Source organism: Anser anser, assembly GCF_964211835.1.
Source record: "Anser anser genome assembly, chromosome: 2".
Classification (NCBI taxonomy): Eukaryota; Metazoa; Chordata; class Aves; order Anseriformes; family Anatidae; genus Anser; species Anser anser.
Window position 1 is genome coordinate 81,724,371 of NC_139721.1, and position 17,129 is coordinate 81,741,499.

Consider the following 17,129-nt stretch of genomic DNA (forward strand, 5'->3'; position numbering starts at 1 on the left):
TGTCTGTTTATAAAATTATGTGCTACTTTTTTTTCCCCCAAAGGAAGTGGAAACAATGATCAATATTATGCAAAGAAAGTTAATCTGTATCTTGTATATTTTGATGTATTTTGTAAGCCATTCAGACTTTCTTGGCTTTTGCCAAGATCTCTTAGCAAATGGAAATCGCACACAAACAGTAGTGATTTAGATATAAAATGTTTTCATAGTACCCAGCAGCAATTTATTACTAAGTAGCCATGGCTTGCTGGTTAAAATGTGAGATTTAGAGCTGAGTGTTGTTTCTAAGTCTTTAAATGACTGAGTGGATTTGGGTTAGTCATTTAGTCTCTTGGTCAACTTTATTTTTTCCTGTGTGTGCAAGACAGTAATACCCTCCTCAGATCACTGCTGTGAAACATACTTCAGTATGTCTTTAGAGTACTCAGGAATATTTGTTTCTAAAAGTGTAAGCCATTAACATTCTCCGTGGATATAAATGAGAGAACCTTTTTTTTTCTCCTTCCTCCTAGCCTTTATTGCTGCCCTATACATTGATAAAGATTTGGAATATGTTCACACTTTCATGAACGTATGCTTTTTTCCACGGCTAAAGGTAAGGCCAGTCAGTTTCCTACATTCCTACCATTACTGAATTTTAACGCAGTGTTTTGGACTCCTGTCACAATCTCTCAACTGTAATCTTCTTTGTGAACTTCTTATAGGAGTTCATTTTAAATCAAGATTGGAATGACCCTAAATCTCAGCTTCAGCAATGCTGCTTGACTCTCAGGACTGAAGGAAAAGAACCAGACATTCCTCTTTACAAGTAAGAACCAGCATCTTACAGCTACCAGCTAATTATCAATCTTCATTTTATACGGAGGAAGATGTGTTAAAACACCTTGTTTTTCCTGTAGCCCTCCAGTCACTGTCTGAAAATGGAAAATGTTGAACTATTGTTTTACAAGTTTTAGATGTTTTAAGCCATTACAGAATTATAAAGCATTTTTATCTTTTACAGTTTGAGGGGAAAACGTTACATTTGATGTATGTTTGATGAAATATTTCATTGGCATCATTCTATATTGGTTCCTTCTTTAGTGTAAGGAATGAGTATTTTATATGGAATGAATCAAACAGTGGGTGTTTGGATATGAAGTCAAGATACCTCCATTATGTTTTTCAGTAGTATGAAATTTCTCTACATCCCTGTGGAAACATAAATGCATACATACCCTGATCGTAGGTTGTTGGTAATCCACAACTGGATGCATTTGAAGGGTAACAGTTGTTGGATGCTCACTGTGCAATTCACCCTGTGTCTGTCTTCCTGTATAGCGATAAAAGAGCTCAGGGCAATGAATCTCAACTTGGAAATCTCAGTTAGCTCCCTGAAGCTGGATGGGATGGACCTTCCTTCTCTTTTGTAAACAGTTGTAAAATAGCATACTAGCTGCTTTGGAGGCAATAATAAAATTTAAGATTGTATACTGCATCCATATCCACCCAATTGTGCTGGGATGAGTGCAAAGTTAGCCCCCAAAAGAAGAGAGAGAGGATAAGAAAGTTCAAGGCTTGTGTTGTTGGGATTATTATATAAAAAAGGCATGAAGAATGAGTCTTCATTTGTCGCATGTATGCAAGTGAAGTTTTCAATGAAATGTAGTGATTCAGTGAGAAACAGTGCTCTTCAGAAATAGGATTGTTTCAACGCTGTAACTGATACACTGGAAACCTGACTCCTTAGGGTCTCTGTGAGAGCTCACCTTTATCTTGAGTGAGGGAGATAGATAGAAAAGAAATGATGTCTCATTCTTGTAAAAAGCCACTGAGTATCAGATAAGAAATGTTTGTTTTGTTTCACTGTGATGATAAATTGATTTCTGTAGTACAGTTTAGTTATCTCACTATTATCTTGTTAAATACCTTTTCTTGGGGTTCTGCTTCAATGCAGTCAGCAGTATTGCTTTTAAATTTGGGGTTGCTTCTATTCGCTCATGTTAGTTACGCAGCACACAGAGTACTATAGTTAGATACTTTAAACATTGATGTGAAATTGGTACTCCTTCCAAAAAGAAACAAGGTAGTGGACAGCACTCAAGCTGACAGCAGGGAGAGATTTGGGACAGGAAGAAGAGACACTCATTGTATGTCTAGGGAATTATCTTTTTCCACAGTAGGTGATTGTTGGTGTATGTCCTAGACTTTAGCTCAAATGGATTTTTTTTTTTTTTTGTGACAAACTGTAACTTTTCAAAGCTGATGGAAAATTACTGTGATAATTCACAATGTGGAGAGGTGTACTATGACCAATATAAAGTCCTTGCTAACTGTACAACTCTCAAGGACTAAAATTTTAGTGCATGCAATCATATCAGTGTGATTATTTGCAATTGCACTGCCACATGCAATTTAAGTGATTTTATTCCAAATGTATTCAGTGTTTCAGCACTTTGTGCATAGTATGCATTTTTGCCTATAGGTTGTTTTAATTTTCATATAGTGCTCTCTGATTGAACCCGGAGGAATAAGTATACTCAATATAAGTGGGATGCATTTTATGTAAATTGCTCCTATTTATTGCATGTGCACCATCCTGGCAATCTCTGGGTTAATGTAACTTATACGGCCATCCTTCAACTCTTGCTCCTTGCTATGCACTAGTTCCACTACGTGTATTTACCAGGCTGAGAGCTTGGTGATATATGTGCCACTGAAAGGTTCTGCTTTTTAATAATTCCTGCCTGAATAAATCATGTCTCTCATTTCAGGACTCTACAGACAGTGGGACCATCTCATGCCAGGACATACACAGTAGCTGTTTATTTCAAAGGGGAAAGAATAGGATGTGGTAAAGGTCCAAGGTATAGTAAAAAAAATTAATCACATATTGTTGAAGTCTGACTGTGGTGGTGTACAAAATGGCCAACCACAAAGATAGCTAAGAGTCTGGTTGGCCTTAGAAGATGAAAACTGTGGAGCCTTCCTCAAGTCATTCTGAGTTTCTGCTTTGGAATACCTGAAGGGTTTGATGTTGGTATACTTTGGGGTCTTTAGCTTTTAAGAACAAGGTGGCTTGCTATAATATCCTACTTGTGGCTCTGAGAATGGAAGCTGCAGAACAGCTTGCAGGAAATAGCAACTTCATCTGTGGCTTTATTGCAAGACTATTGTTCAACTTAAGCTAGCAAGGTAGGGGTGCGAGGCTCTTAATTTTTTTTCTGATATTACCACTTTTAGTTGTTTTTTGATTGGCTTCTAGAATTGCAAAGACTTCAACCGTAAGCCCATTTTGTGCTACCAAATTTTGTTCCTGTTTTCTCTCATGTCAAAAGAAATGCTTCAGTAAAGAATGAAGTAGAATATTCTGTTAGCGTTATTGGTCAGAGTTTAAAAATATTCAACTGGAGCTGTGGTACTGTTGCTCACATATTTATGGAAAGGCTGATACGTACTCTGGGAATTACTGGCTAGTGGTTATCCAAAGAGTTTTACTACCGAACAGTAACTTTGTTATATACTTTAGTTTATTCTTTACAAGTTAAATCATATACTTGATGATCTTAGAGGTCTTATCCATAATAAGTGGATAACATATCCACTTACCCACATATCTTATCCATAACATAAATGATACTATGATTCTATACTTAACATGTTTTTGTTTGGCTTTCACAGTATTCAGCAAGCAGAAATGGGAGCTGCAATGGATGCACTTGAAAAATGTAAGATATTTGGGCAACAAAGAAAATTATTTTTAGATTACATCCTTGGACTTTACTAAAGTGAGGTGCAGGTTATGTGGAGAAGCAAAACCGAACACAGCAGATGAATGCTGTGTTGAATGCTGTCAGCTTCTGAGCAACAGGTTTGCTAATCAGTACTTTCAAGGCAATGCTGTAAAAAGAGGTGTTAATGGTAACAATAGGTATTTTTTAAAGGGAGTTAGTATGGTACAGTAAACGCGACATAGAGGGAACCACGTGCAGTGAAGTTTCATAGCATATTCAAGCATGGAAGAAATCTCAGTGGGATAAGTTCAATGTCAGACCAAACAGACTTATGTCATACTCTAATATGGGGGAGGAGGAAAATTAATTTTCAGTTGCTAATTCAGAAAATAAATTTTGATTGCAAATTTTATAGCAGGCTAGGTTAAAATCTAACAGGTAGGTCTCCAGCTAATGTAAGTTGATACTTACTTGTTAACCACAGTTCATATCAGCTGAGGATCCAGTGATCTTTGCATCTTTCAAAATTACACACAGGAAAGCCAGCATGGGAGCAGTCCCATGTTGCAATGGAATATGAGATGAAAGCAGTGAGCGTATGCAAACATCTTATATGAAAACTTCAGTTGAGTTAAAATGCCAGATGTGCAAATACTGTAAGCAAATAAATGACATGCATTTTGTGCAGCAGAAGCTCTCTGTGCAGAAAGATTAAAGTACATTTTACATTTGATTGAAAGGCCTGCAGTTCTTCAGTTGCCCAAGGGTTTTAATCTGTTCCCTGCATATGGAAATCTCAGGGTTTAAAACTTTCAGAAGACAATGAATCCCTGTAATTCCAGGGATATCAGAATTTTTCGTATCCATTTGCTAGATGTAGACTCCTCACCAGTAAATTTGGCAAGTAGAAGACACAACTTCTCTAGTGAATAATTGCAGAATCTTCATGAAATTTTCTTTGTACTTCCTTGTGAGAGTACCACCTCTCGAAGAGCTGTGAACTTCATCTCCTATCGGTGTAAGGACTTCTCACCTCTCTTTTCTGACATGTTTTTGTTTGGATACTGTAGAATAATCTAGCTAGGGAGAGATCTCTAGAGGTCTCTGCTCCAGCTACCCCTCAAAGCAGGCCCAGCTTTGCAGTTAGGCAATGTTCTCAGGTCCTTGTGCAGTCACTTTTTGACCCTCCTTAGAGATGGAGGCTCCATAGTCCTTATGGGCACGTGTTCTGGTATGTGTATTTGTGGAGTGGTTTGGGTGCTTTTTTAATGAATGCGTAAGTATTTAACTTCACGTAAAAGTCATTTTCACGTACCTGTTTATATATATGATAGTTGTGATAAGTTTATTATATAAACTTCCTTCTCCACATCATAAATGGGCTATAAACAGATTGCTACCAAGCTGAGTTCTGCAGAGTTCTTAAAGAATCACGTTATAGGCACAACGCCAAAAATACAATTTTCATTTTATGGTGCACATGAGCAACAAAATTTCCCAAAACTCCATTAAACAAAGCACTGGAGTTTTAAATACAACAACAATTTAAAAACAATTTGCTTTTGTTTAGATCGTTTTGTTTTAAATAAGAATACATTCCTACACCGAAGTTGTGAATAACTGATGAGGAAACTTTATTCCTGTAGTATTATAAGAAGACACAAATTTCGCCAGCCAATAAAACATAGCAATAAAGTCATTCTGCTCTACCAGAAACTCCTGCAAATTAGGTGGCTTCCACACTGTGTTCTCGAGCAGAAAAAAATCTTTTTTGCCTGGGACCTGGAAAGAACAGGAAAACTCTTCTGGGGGAACCAGAGCCTCCATCTCTCTTGGTGCCAAGGGGCCTCTCCCTGAGGAACCTCAGCTGAATTCTCTTGTGGGAGCTAACTAGAGCAATCCTTTGCTAAGACATATCCCAAACTTGCTTATGGCTTTAAAGGTCGATGTAGAAACCTTTTGCATTCATCTCAGATACAAACAGCTAATGCTGATCCCAGAGCTCTGTTGCTGTAGGATCCCAGCAGGATTTGCTGCCAGCTGCGGGCTCCCATGCACTCTGCCACCTCTTGCTTTCAGAATGGCTGGAGGTGCAGGTCCAGGCAGTTGTCTGCAGCATAAATAGATTAGTGTCAGTGCCCTGGTCATGAAGAAAATACTGTATTCTGCCAGATGTGCACTAAATAGAGAGCAATTGCGTAAGCTGATTTTACAGCCTCATTTCTCACTAGTGTACCTGTGTACCAGCCAAGCAGCAAATGTCTGAAATCACAAGTATCCACCCCCTAGCTATTTCTCCATCACCTCAGCTGCATCTAGTCTATTTTATCCAGTCTTCACTCATCCATGCTCATAAACTATGCTAAGCCTGTGTACTGGCACATAACTAAGCGCTAACTTTTTCAAGAACGGATTTTACTGCAATCTATTCTGCCACGCTATTACTTTTCCATTAGGAACCCTGCCATAATGTGGGGGCATCTAGTGGATTCTGCATGGTTTAAAATAATAATGGAAACACCTGTACAATGCTTGGAACTAGTGACTTATGCTTCCTGGAGTGAGAACAAGGCAAAAAAACCTTGACAGCATTGACAGTAGACTCATTCACTTTTCAGTACTGACCACTTGTTGCTAAGGGAACTGAATGTAAAAATCTAAATAATACCTGGCCATGTTGCTATACCAGAATTTTATATTTTATTTTTTGTGCGTGTATTAGATTTGGCAGTATTTTGTTGCAGGAGAAACAGGTGTGGAAATCATAAAGAGACCAAAGTCTTATGACAGAGAGCACTTGTTTCTGTGGATTATTAGGAATGAGCAAAAATGGTAATAGCATTATTCCCCTCCAACCCTTAATCTCATCAAAGCTTTTTTTTTTTTTTTAAAAAAAAAAGCTTTCTGTGTTGCCAGTTTGTTTATTAATATAAAATATTTTTCCTTGTGTCAGATAACTTTCCCCAGATGGCCCATCAGAAACGGTTCATTGAACGGAAATACAGACAAGAGTTGAAAGAAATGAGGTGGGAAAGAGAGCATCAAGAGAGAGAGCCAGATGAGACCGAAGAAGCAAGGAAATAAAAGGAGGGCACGGAAGCAGTGGCATATTTACTTACCTAATAACTCTGACTGTGGCCTATGGAGACCTAACCTAGTTTCTTGCAGATGATGAATGAGGAGTGCCTGTTGATATCAAACAGAAAAACATAATCTCTGCTTTAAAGTGTGTATATAGTGTTTCGTTAGTTTGGTTTTATCTGTCAAGTTTGTTTTTTTCCAATAAGAGTTGTTTTTAAGTTTTAATTTTTATGAAAATTTGTGGGATTATTTTTATTGTTTTTACTATCTTGTATGAAATAATAAAGTATTAATTTCAAAAGTCTATTGGGAGAAAAAGCTGTGTAACAAGTGTCTCCTATGTCCCAGTGCTGTTGTGTCAGTTATTACGTGAACTCAGTTGTGGAGGGGGAAAATGTTATGACATACTAATTCAGAGAACTGGAGTATGTACCTAACTCCAGTTTTGCTGCTAAATGTACTTCCTGACTCTCCTAAACCACAGACATAAACTTCTGGTCCTTTTACGTAGATTGGTACAGTAACTTAAGCAAAGGAGATACTCACTGTTGTTTTAAACAGTGGGACCCATACTTTGAAAGTGATACAGGTGTGTGAAAGGTGTTTTTTAAGTCAACACTGTGAAACTTCAAGGGCGGGGGAGAACATAGTACTTTTGAAGCAAGAGAATGCCAATATGTATTTTTTGTAGAGAATGTATAAAATGTACACTTACTAGTTTCATTCTCATCTTACTGCTTTATCAAACTGGTGTGTACCTTAACAGGCTTCTTTGTCCAGAAGGTACCAGTGTAGCCCTGATAGACAAATGGTGTATTAGAGGCTCCATAGAAATTCTGCTCCAGATAGGTCTGTTGAAAATTGGTTGTATTCATAGCAGGGCAGAATTCGTTCCAGAAGTGTACTTCATAGATGGTGTACAAGTTTAAGTCCAGGACAACCAGATCTGCTGACCTCCTGGACAACTAATGTATGTAGTCCAGTTTCTTCATTTATGGAGTTTCTGGCCTGTCTAAAACACTTCTAGAAAAGCTTTGAATGTTCCCAAATAATGGAATATCCTCCAAATCTATTGATGCTTTGTCCAGCTGACTGTTGGCTTCATTGTAGGTGTGTTTGTATTTTTAATTTGCCTGCTTCAAACCATTCATTTCTGTTGTGCTGACTTGTGAGCTGGATCAGTCCCTTAGTACCCGTTGTGTAGTTGAGTCATTTCTACATCTTTCTTTTCTGATAATCAAAAAAAAAAAAAAAAAAGTTGAATCTGAACTCTGCATTTTCTGCCTGCTTCAGCTCCTGTTTGGTGAGTCATTTATGCATCTTTACTAGTATGAATAACAGATATACTTGATAAGGTAGCCAGGCACAGTGATGAGCAAGGATGCATTAATCTGGCCCAGAGGATTCAAGCAGTGCTCCTGAAGAAAAACAAACAAACAAACAAAAAGACCTTTTGCCCAATGGCCATGCTACTCTGAGCAGTGTTTACTAGCACTAGTTTCCAGTACTAATTCTTTAGTTGTCTGGAGCACCCTTCTGTAGGTGTGTGATGGAGATCACTAAAAGCACTTTATTGCAGGTGCCAAAGTAGACTCAAGTGTAGCTGAAAAGATCAGACTACACCTGTCTTCCCAAAGTTTCACTTCTGAGCTAATCAGTGTGTATTTTCATAAGCATAATTTTTGTATACATGCAATGTGAAGCATGCTTAAATGTGTTTTTTAAAACTTGACCCCACAGCACTACCTCACTTCTTCCAGCTTGTATGATTACCTTTTCTTAATGGATTGATGCTTTGAATCCATTTCAGAGTATCAGAGGAAAACATTCAGTAATTTAGAGAGTGATAATAAACCATTAAAACATAAAGAAAGGATAAAAACAAGAAGATAAAGGCAAGGAGCTACTCGCTGCTGGATGCTGCTCTTTGACTTTTGAGAAGTGATTGCAGCTCCTTACAGCATCCCTCTGTAAATAAAAAGCTGAAACATTTCTGAACAGCAGAAGACTTAAAAAACAAGAAGCAACAACTCCGCTGCCCCCCAAGTCTTTTGTATTTCAACTTCTTTTGTAGCATTGCCCTTCTGTTTCTAGTAGTAAGTTGAAGTGGTGCAGTGGTAGAGGGTCACAGGTAATTGCGCACATCATTATTTTTCTCTTAAAAGTGACCATATTTGTGTGTTTAACAAATAGAAGGTGCATTGACTGCATATTCATGGGTGTGAATTTGCTTTGTAAAAACCTCTCCTCATGTCTTTTATCACCAGTGTACCTGTACCCCACGGAAGTGTTGGCTCATACTTAGACATCACTTTTATTCCTCCTATACATCATACCACTTTTCACGTGTAAGAAGAATGAGCTTATTCATAAACATTTGCATAAAAGTAGGTTGTTGATTTCATCAGCTATGCTGTTTGGGAGGTGGAACCTGGAACTGTTCTCTTTTTGTCTTTGACACAGAAACTGCTTGAAAACAAACATAACCAATTTCTGCATTCTGTTACTACAGTCAAGGAATTCTAGGTCACCTACAGTAAAAAGTAGATGATGATCATTTTTCACGAGTGAGCTGCCCTCCTATCTATATTAGGACATATTTTTAGGTGCTAATGCAAGATCCAATGACTTGTTTTGTCTATCAGTAGATGTAAGAAGAACAGGACTGAGTTTTGTGCGGATCCAGCAGGTCCTGTGAAAGCACATTTTCCTTATTTTAACGTCCATAAATATACAGAGGATTGAATAATAATACAAAATACAGCTCATTTGAATGGGGATATTAATTGAACTTACCTGAAATACATCACTATTTGTGGAGCTTAAGTTTGCTTTTTGAGGCTTCAGGAAGATTATTCAACGGTGACAATAAAAGAGCCTTGGTTTCTAAGACTGGTGTAAACATTGTTGCTAATAAAATTTTCCAGAAGAGACTTCAGGCATGGTTGTTATTTGCTAAAACAATTTGGAAAGATCAAAAGGCAAATCCTGATCATGTCTTCCTACTTCAAAGACTATTTGATTTTACAGGCTGCGTATTTAAATGAAACAATTCACGTGTGAAAAGTTTGTTTGGAAGTTTATAAAGCCTGTAAGAGCTTCGGAAGTTGATCATCCACAGTGTAAATTATGTTTGGTGGAGCTGATATTGTGATAAAAATTTGAGACTCGTATACCCCACCCTGCATTTTTCTCACTCCTTCCCTTAGAGGTTATACATTCATCATCCAGCATTTTAAATAGCTTTGTGTAAATGGAGAATACTGAACCAGAAGGTGGGTCGCATTTTGTTTCCTTGAAGCATTGTCTAGGCTGTAGCAAAAGCTTGCTATTGAAGATCACAGTGCTGTCTGCTCTTCCCTGCAAGCCTCAATGTTTAGCTCTTGGAATGACTGAAATCTTATCATGAATAGGGTCAGAAAGAAAGGTGACACGACCTGTCAGTGGTTTCTGGTGATTATTCTTTCCCAGTAAGCCCAGGCTAGCCTGCTGTCAGGGGACAGACGTTCTGGATTCTGCTGTCTGTGTTCTTTCATTCACCTTTGGGAAATAGAGTGAATAACCTGAAAAGCAGCTGCATAATAAGCTTTTGTTGATCTTTTTTTTTCTGTGCTAAAAAAGAAAAATTGCCATACCGATACAGTAGGTGGGGCAGGGAATCAGTTCCCTCATCTGTCACTCTCACATCTCAATACAATTTAATCTTTCTGCAGAGCTGCCCATTAGACCATCTTCCACTAATCTCAAGTGGGTCTGGTTGAAAAATAGGTTAACTCCTTGTGTTTTGAAGCCATAATCTCTCTTTGATATATGAACGCTCACTAAAATGGACTGCAAATCTAGGGATGTGTTGGTCACTTCAAATTATAGGCAAGGTAGAAATTTTAGTTTAGTGAGAAGAGCCTTTCAAAAATATTTCATGATTTTCTTCCGTTGTATTCTGATGTATTTTGTGTTCCCAGCTTGAGTTACAGATGGTGTGTTTCATAGCAAATTTTTCATGTTTATGAACATGCTACGTCTGCCTAGCAATGAAATGCTGGGTGAGATCATCCATCACAACAACTAGTTAGTGTTTCACTGGATTCCTCTTTTAAAAGTTCTCTGTAGGAGGAAATAAGGGTAAATGACTTTGCACTTGTCTTATTTTCCTTATTTGCTTCTGTTTGTGGTAGCCTACCTCTATGCTGTTGCGGTGAGTTTTTCAATCCAGACGAACTCTGAAGCTTGCAGAAGAAAAGACTTTCTTAGGCTCTTTTGTCTGTTTTTTTTTTTTTGCTTGTACCTGGCCTGGAAGGTAATGAGCTGAGGGAAAGGAGCATTGCTGGGAGCATTGCTGACCAGAGTGCAGTGGTGGGTATCAGCATGCTGGAGGATCTGACAGGGTGCCACGACAGCAGTGCGGTCAGAGAGGCTGGTCCCGCAGCTGCAGCCGAGTGTTTTGGCCAGAACAGGTAGGCTGAGCCTGTAAAGAGAAGTGAAAGAAAAGATCTTGCCTATTTAAAACTAAAAAAAAAAAAAAAAAAAAAAAGACAAGGGCTGCTCAGCCCTTACCTTCCCTAGCTCACCTGGATGTTTCGTTTCTATGCCTGGTTTATCAGGTATCTTCAAATTTCACAGATTTTTTTCTAGGGTCCTAAGATGAAGTAGGTTATGTGCTATAGCCATTCAGATTTCCCCACACATCAGGGAGCAAGTGCATCTTAGAGGCACTTTCCTTCACCAGCTTGTGAAGAAAGCACCAAAGAGATGCACTTGAAACCTTGCTAAATAGGTGCATTCCCTTTATCTAAATCACCTTAGCATTCCTGAAAACGTTTCTAAAATCTTTCATGAATAAGCGTATAAATGACATACATGTTACTTCCATTACAATCCTATCTGATTGTCTCAAAAATGTGATTTTGTTGCTCTTCTCAGTACCTGTGTGGAGGGAATAAAGAGCTATTTATCTCATTGCTGAGAAATGAAAGCAAGGACAAAATTGTCACTGGGGTCTAGGTCTGCAGAGGTCTGTGGTAGAGCAATGTTGTTTCATCCAGGGGATGCTCCAGTCTATGGATTAGGTATCTTTGTTTCAAAGCATGCTACGTTTCTCTTCCTGTGCCTGAAAGCCCCTGAGGGAGAAAAAGAGAACTTGGCTGTGCAAGCTGGGCACTGTCACCCTCATCCCTTTTTCAAGGGGTGAGTCTTGGGAGACAATGACCAAGGAGGTCTCTAAAATTGGGGACCCTGCTATGAGAAGCTAGAGTCCAAGCAATGTGTTGTTTGTACTCTTTTTAGAAATAAATACATAAGTAAGTTTAAAAGTCCCCTTTCAGCAGACATTTCAAAAGTAATCCATTAGCAAAAGACAGACTCTTGAGCTGACAAATTGTGAGCTTTTACCAGTGGCACAGGCAGCTCCTGTGTCGGGGGTCCAGAAGTGAGGCGGCAGTGATGGGTGAGTGTTTGTCATTGGAGGTAGCTTCTTTCTTTAAATAAAGATGGGCATGTTGGTCATGGGGACCCATGTGACCCCACTGAAGCCAGCTGAGCCAACATTTCTAACAAAATTTCGTTCCCTGTGGGCTTCCTCCTGTCATTACTTCAGCCACTTACTGTGTCAGAACAGTCCTGACATGCTGACCAGCTAAGAAACGTTTTTGCTGCCAACTAGAATTACAATTCAAATGTTGTGGCTCTGTTTCCAGAGGAGTACTTGAACTGGCAAACAAAAAGCAACCATCTCCCAGTCCAGCAGTGTTTGAAAATGCAAATATTATTCACTATCCAATTATACACTGGTGTTTTTTTGTTTGTTTGTTTTTAAAGAAAAGAAAAAAATCCAATTAAAATTCCCTAAGATAAGAATTTTTAACGGCCTCATTGGACAAGTCATCTAAAATTGCTGCTGTTACCTTCTGTTCTTGGGCTGATGAACGTTATCAAATACATGAGAATCTTTTAGCCTTGTAATCACTTTAAAAAAAAGTAAATGAAGAGTAAATATCCTGGCATCTAAAGGAAAAAAATAAGAAAACAGGTGTTTTAATTTTTCATGTTTAATGTTTTTGGTATTCAATACTGCTGTCTCCTTCCAAAAATCAAGCCATATATTTTAAATACATTTTCCACTGGTCAGAATGTGTTGGATTTTGCTGTCAACATCTGGGCTCCGTAAGCATATGTACACAAACAGGTTAAAATGATCTATGTATTATTGCTCCCGGTTTTTTGAATTAGGGCTTGACCAGCCATCCAAAAGTAGTGGGACACCATAAAGCACTAAGCTTACAAGCCCTCAAACTTACAGAAGACTCGTGGCTTTACCCTACAGCTGGTTTTCAAGACTTCCCATTCCTTGTGTTCAATACTAGTTTTCATTTCAGTGTTTTAATTTTCTTTGTTAGTTTAACTCAGTCTGTATTGTACTGTCTTCTATTCCAAAGAATATTCCAAGGTATCAATTCCTTGCAATGACCTTGAACTCTTTGTCCTTGGAAATGATACTTCAGCATTTGTATCAGAAATAAAGTACCAAGAGCAAGAACAAAAACCTTAGTGTATACCCACACAAATAAAAAACTGAATCTTTCTAATGTAGTTTTATTAGAGTCTGTAGGACACCGTTAGAGATTGTGAAGTCTTTAGGCATGTAAAGATGTACTTTTTGCAGCTTATGATGTGAATTTGTGAAATAAGATCGGCATCTCTGTCAGCTGGCAATTTATAAATGGACACTTGTACATGTAAGCAAGGAGAAAGAGGCAAGTAAAGACAGACCTGTTACCTAAGACACTAGAAAAAGGCCTATTTCATCATTGACTGCTGAGAAGCAGATTGATTTGAATAGAAAAAAATACATTAACCACTTTCAAATATGTAGCAAATATATGGGGTTTTGTTCTAACATAAATACAATTGTGCCCTCTGCTTGAGATAATGATGGTTTAAAAAAATGCATTGGGAGTGGAGTTTTATGTGAAGCCTGAGTATAAATCTAAAAGATAAGATATAGCAAATCAATACTTTTTATGAGAAGTAGAAGAGAGGCAATAAAACTTCAGTATCTTAAGTCACAGAGGTGGGAAGTACTCTTAACAGTTCTGTAATAGGCATTTGGAGTTTAATTAGGAACGTAGTTGAATATGTGTTTGGGGTTAACACAAATATGTATGTATATATTATTTATGAAACATATGAAGTTTTCACTCATTACAGCATGAAACTTTTTTACTGGGAAACAAAAATGTCTCCTCTGTGCTTCTTGTTTAACAGGTATTAAAATATTGTTTGTATTGCAGTGGTATCCAGAGATCTCTGCTAGTGCTAAGGCTTTTCATGCCAGCCACTATATGAACACAAAATGACAGGCAGTCCCTGACCCAGAAAGAAATAGGAAAAAAGCAACAACTTGCTCAAAGTCACAGAACAGGTCAAGGGTAGAAATGAGAACAAAACCTGAGTCTGTCGAGCCCCAGCTGAGACTCGTTCTCTCTTCATACCATGTAGCTATTTATTTACAGCATTTAGCTTTAGAGGTGGGAGTTGCTTTATTTCTGCATTAATGTAGACATTTTGAATTTCATGCACAGCAGACTAGAATGTGGTTTTACATAATCTCTTTCAAATTGAAAGCTCATGGAAATAATTAAAAAAGCGATGCATGGAAAAGAAAACACAGCCAGTTGGTGCTGCATGTTAAGCCTCCCTCTGCAGCCGCTATGTTTGTCTTTGCTGCCTTTGATGTCCATCTCCTGCTGCAGCAGCTCGGCCTCGTAGCTCTGATGTCCACCCTTCAGTCTTCGTGACAGGCCATGGGACAAGTGACACTCGGCTACAACAAAACCCATTTGAGCTTAGCGTGGCTCTGTGTAAGTGTAATATGTTTCCAGCATGGTCACAAGAGAAAATAAGCGTGTAAACAGCTGCACACTTATTTAGGCATAGTTTGGAGGATTGTTTGCCTTCCAGTGATGGCCACAGAGAGGCAGAAGGAGCCATGGGTTAATGTCATGCAGTGTCCCCTCTTCCCAGCCTCGTGCTGCATGCAGCGTGTGCTCACTCCGGCTGGGCGGTTTGCGGCCTCCAGTCTCAGTGGCAGTAATGGGAGATGGAGGTGGGGACAAGACTGCTCGCCCACTTGTACACATGTGCAGAAGTGTGGAGTTAATGTATGGACTTAATTGGACAAGCGTGTGCGTGTGTGTGCACATATGAAGAAGTCTGGGTCTGTGCAAGAGTGAGAGTGAAGGAGGCCCAGAGAGAGGCTGCATGGCTCCTTCACCTCCTCGGCAGATCTGTCATTTCTGGCTATAGGATTGGTTTTGTTTATTCTGTTTAACGATACTGACCTTTGTGTTGAATAGGTTGGCCTGTTGCAAAGCTAGGATTTGTGGCCTTTTGGGACTTTCGTTGTTTGGAAGACTGTGGATATTTTTTACTGCATCAGGTCCAAAGAGAAAGACTTCTGATGACCCAGCTGCCCTTATAACTCATTTGCCCTTTACCTTTTGACAGACAAAGTGACTTCAGATTTAGTCATGTGTTAGAGACTGTCTAAATTTGAAGAATGTCCTGGAAAGAAAATGTATTTTATGGCAAAGGGAAATTGAAAGGATTTTTGAAAATTTCTACTTACTGCATGCACTTAATGACAATCTTGGGGGGATACTAAGTTTAATTTTTTAATGTGAGTTTTAGAAAGGACTTAACTTGAAAAGCAGAAGAAATATTTTGACTATATTGGAGGGTGTGTTGCCTCAAACTGTATCTTCTTCCACAAGAGAGGAGATTTTATGCCAGTGTTACTTTATCTGTCTCTGAAAGAGCAATCAATTTCTCTCTTACAGTGTAAGAAATTGTCCCCAAATCTTACTCGATCTGGGACACCCAGAATCTGATTGCACCATCTATTGTAGCTAAATGGATGGGTGCAGAAGAGTGTGTACAGGAGGTGTTTTGCAGGACATCTCCAAATAGCCTTATGTGGTTTTTAGTCCCCAGACTTGCAGTGGCCCTGATTCTGCAATGCTTACACCTACGATTAATTTCAAACATGCAATTGTCTGCGTTGAGCTGAGTAGGTCAGCTGGGAATTGGGACTCATGTTTCAAGTTGCATTTGTCAGTTGCAAGATCTTTGCAAGCTTCATGTGTGCTGGCAGCCCTCCGTTGTCTGCAGCGGGAATGTGATGGTGGTCATAATCTGGAGACACAGAGGCTTCACTGGTGGCCCTGTAGTTGAGTTAATATTTCTGTAAATACACAAGTCCAAAATCCTGTCCGGTTTGCTTCCCCTTAGCTCTGTGGATTCTGCTGGGTGGAAAGGGTGGAGGGGAGGGGAGGAAAAAAAAGGGGAGAGAGGGGGATTTTAGTACTTTTCATGGAAAGTTAAAAAACCCTCTTTCTGACTTCATGCAGGAAAGGGACCTGCTGAGTAAGGAAGTGCTAATTTCACATAGTTGTTTTTGCAGTAGAGCTACGCTAAGTACCAAGCCCGAGAGCACAGTCACATTAATGAAAAATAGGTTATGATAAATTATTCAAGTAGATGAAATTACTTTGGATTCAGAAGAAGTTGAAACTTACGGGCCAGATCCTTTTCTGGTATAAAATGATTCAGTTTCATCACTTTCAGGGAAACAATGAGAACTTACATCATTCAGTCGAGAGTCTGACTCCATCGTATTAACTATGATTGGCAGCATAAGCAATCATTTAAAACTCCGTGGCACATATTTTATCTACTGTGGGTGACAGCCATAAGGTGAATCTTTTAAATTCTGACATGGTATAGCCTTTCTTTCGAGATCTGTGGTGTGATTTTAAAGCAGGTGAGATAAAAGCCATGCCTCTCCAAAGGCACCTTCTCTCTGATGTTAAGGGAAACAATGTAAGAATATGCCCACTAAATAAATCATCAGGGACTTTCAGAATAGATCACCTCCTTCTGTCTTAAAACTTGTAATACAACTCGAGATGTTCACCTGAACTCAGCTTCTTTTGTTCAGCAATTTTTCTGCACAAGGAGGCATGTGTAGAGAAGGCAAGTCTGGAGGAGACATCCCATCAGATGTTCTGTGGAGAGAGAGAGAGAAAAAAGCTTCTCTCTTGACTTCTGGCATGGCTCTTTCAGAAGTTAAATCCTCATTGATTCCTCTCGCTTCTCCGAGGAGGAAAGGATAGTGGGGAAACGACTGAGGGCTGTTATTTTGCTGGAGGTGAATACCAGCAGCCTGTGAGTGTACCTGGCTCTGCAGAGCAGCCTTTGTATTTTAAGTATCTGAGCCATCATAGTTCTGTGGAGGAAATGTGTTAATCTGGCTTCTGTTGCTCAGGGATGTGTTTTTAG

General features: G+C 38.9%; 1 protein-coding gene across 2 annotated transcripts in view; it reads left to right on the forward strand.

Annotated features, from left to right (window-relative positions):
* DROSHA (drosha ribonuclease III) overlaps positions 1-7,098 on the forward strand; it is a 69,292-nt gene extending 62,194 nt beyond the window's left edge. For both annotated transcript variants that reach the window (XM_083823091.1, XM_083823090.1), the window contains 5 exons: positions 513-595; positions 705-808; positions 2,754-2,846; positions 3,661-3,707; positions 6,667-7,098. In XM_083823091.1, coding sequence (XP_083679217.1) covers positions 513-595; positions 705-808; positions 2,754-2,846; positions 3,661-3,707; positions 6,667-6,797 — 458 coding nt within the window. In that variant the 3' untranslated portion in view covers positions 6,798-7,098. The remainder of the gene's footprint in view (positions 1-512; positions 596-704; positions 809-2,753; positions 2,847-3,660; positions 3,708-6,666) is intronic.
* Positions 7,099-17,129: the final 10,031 nt, after the last annotated feature.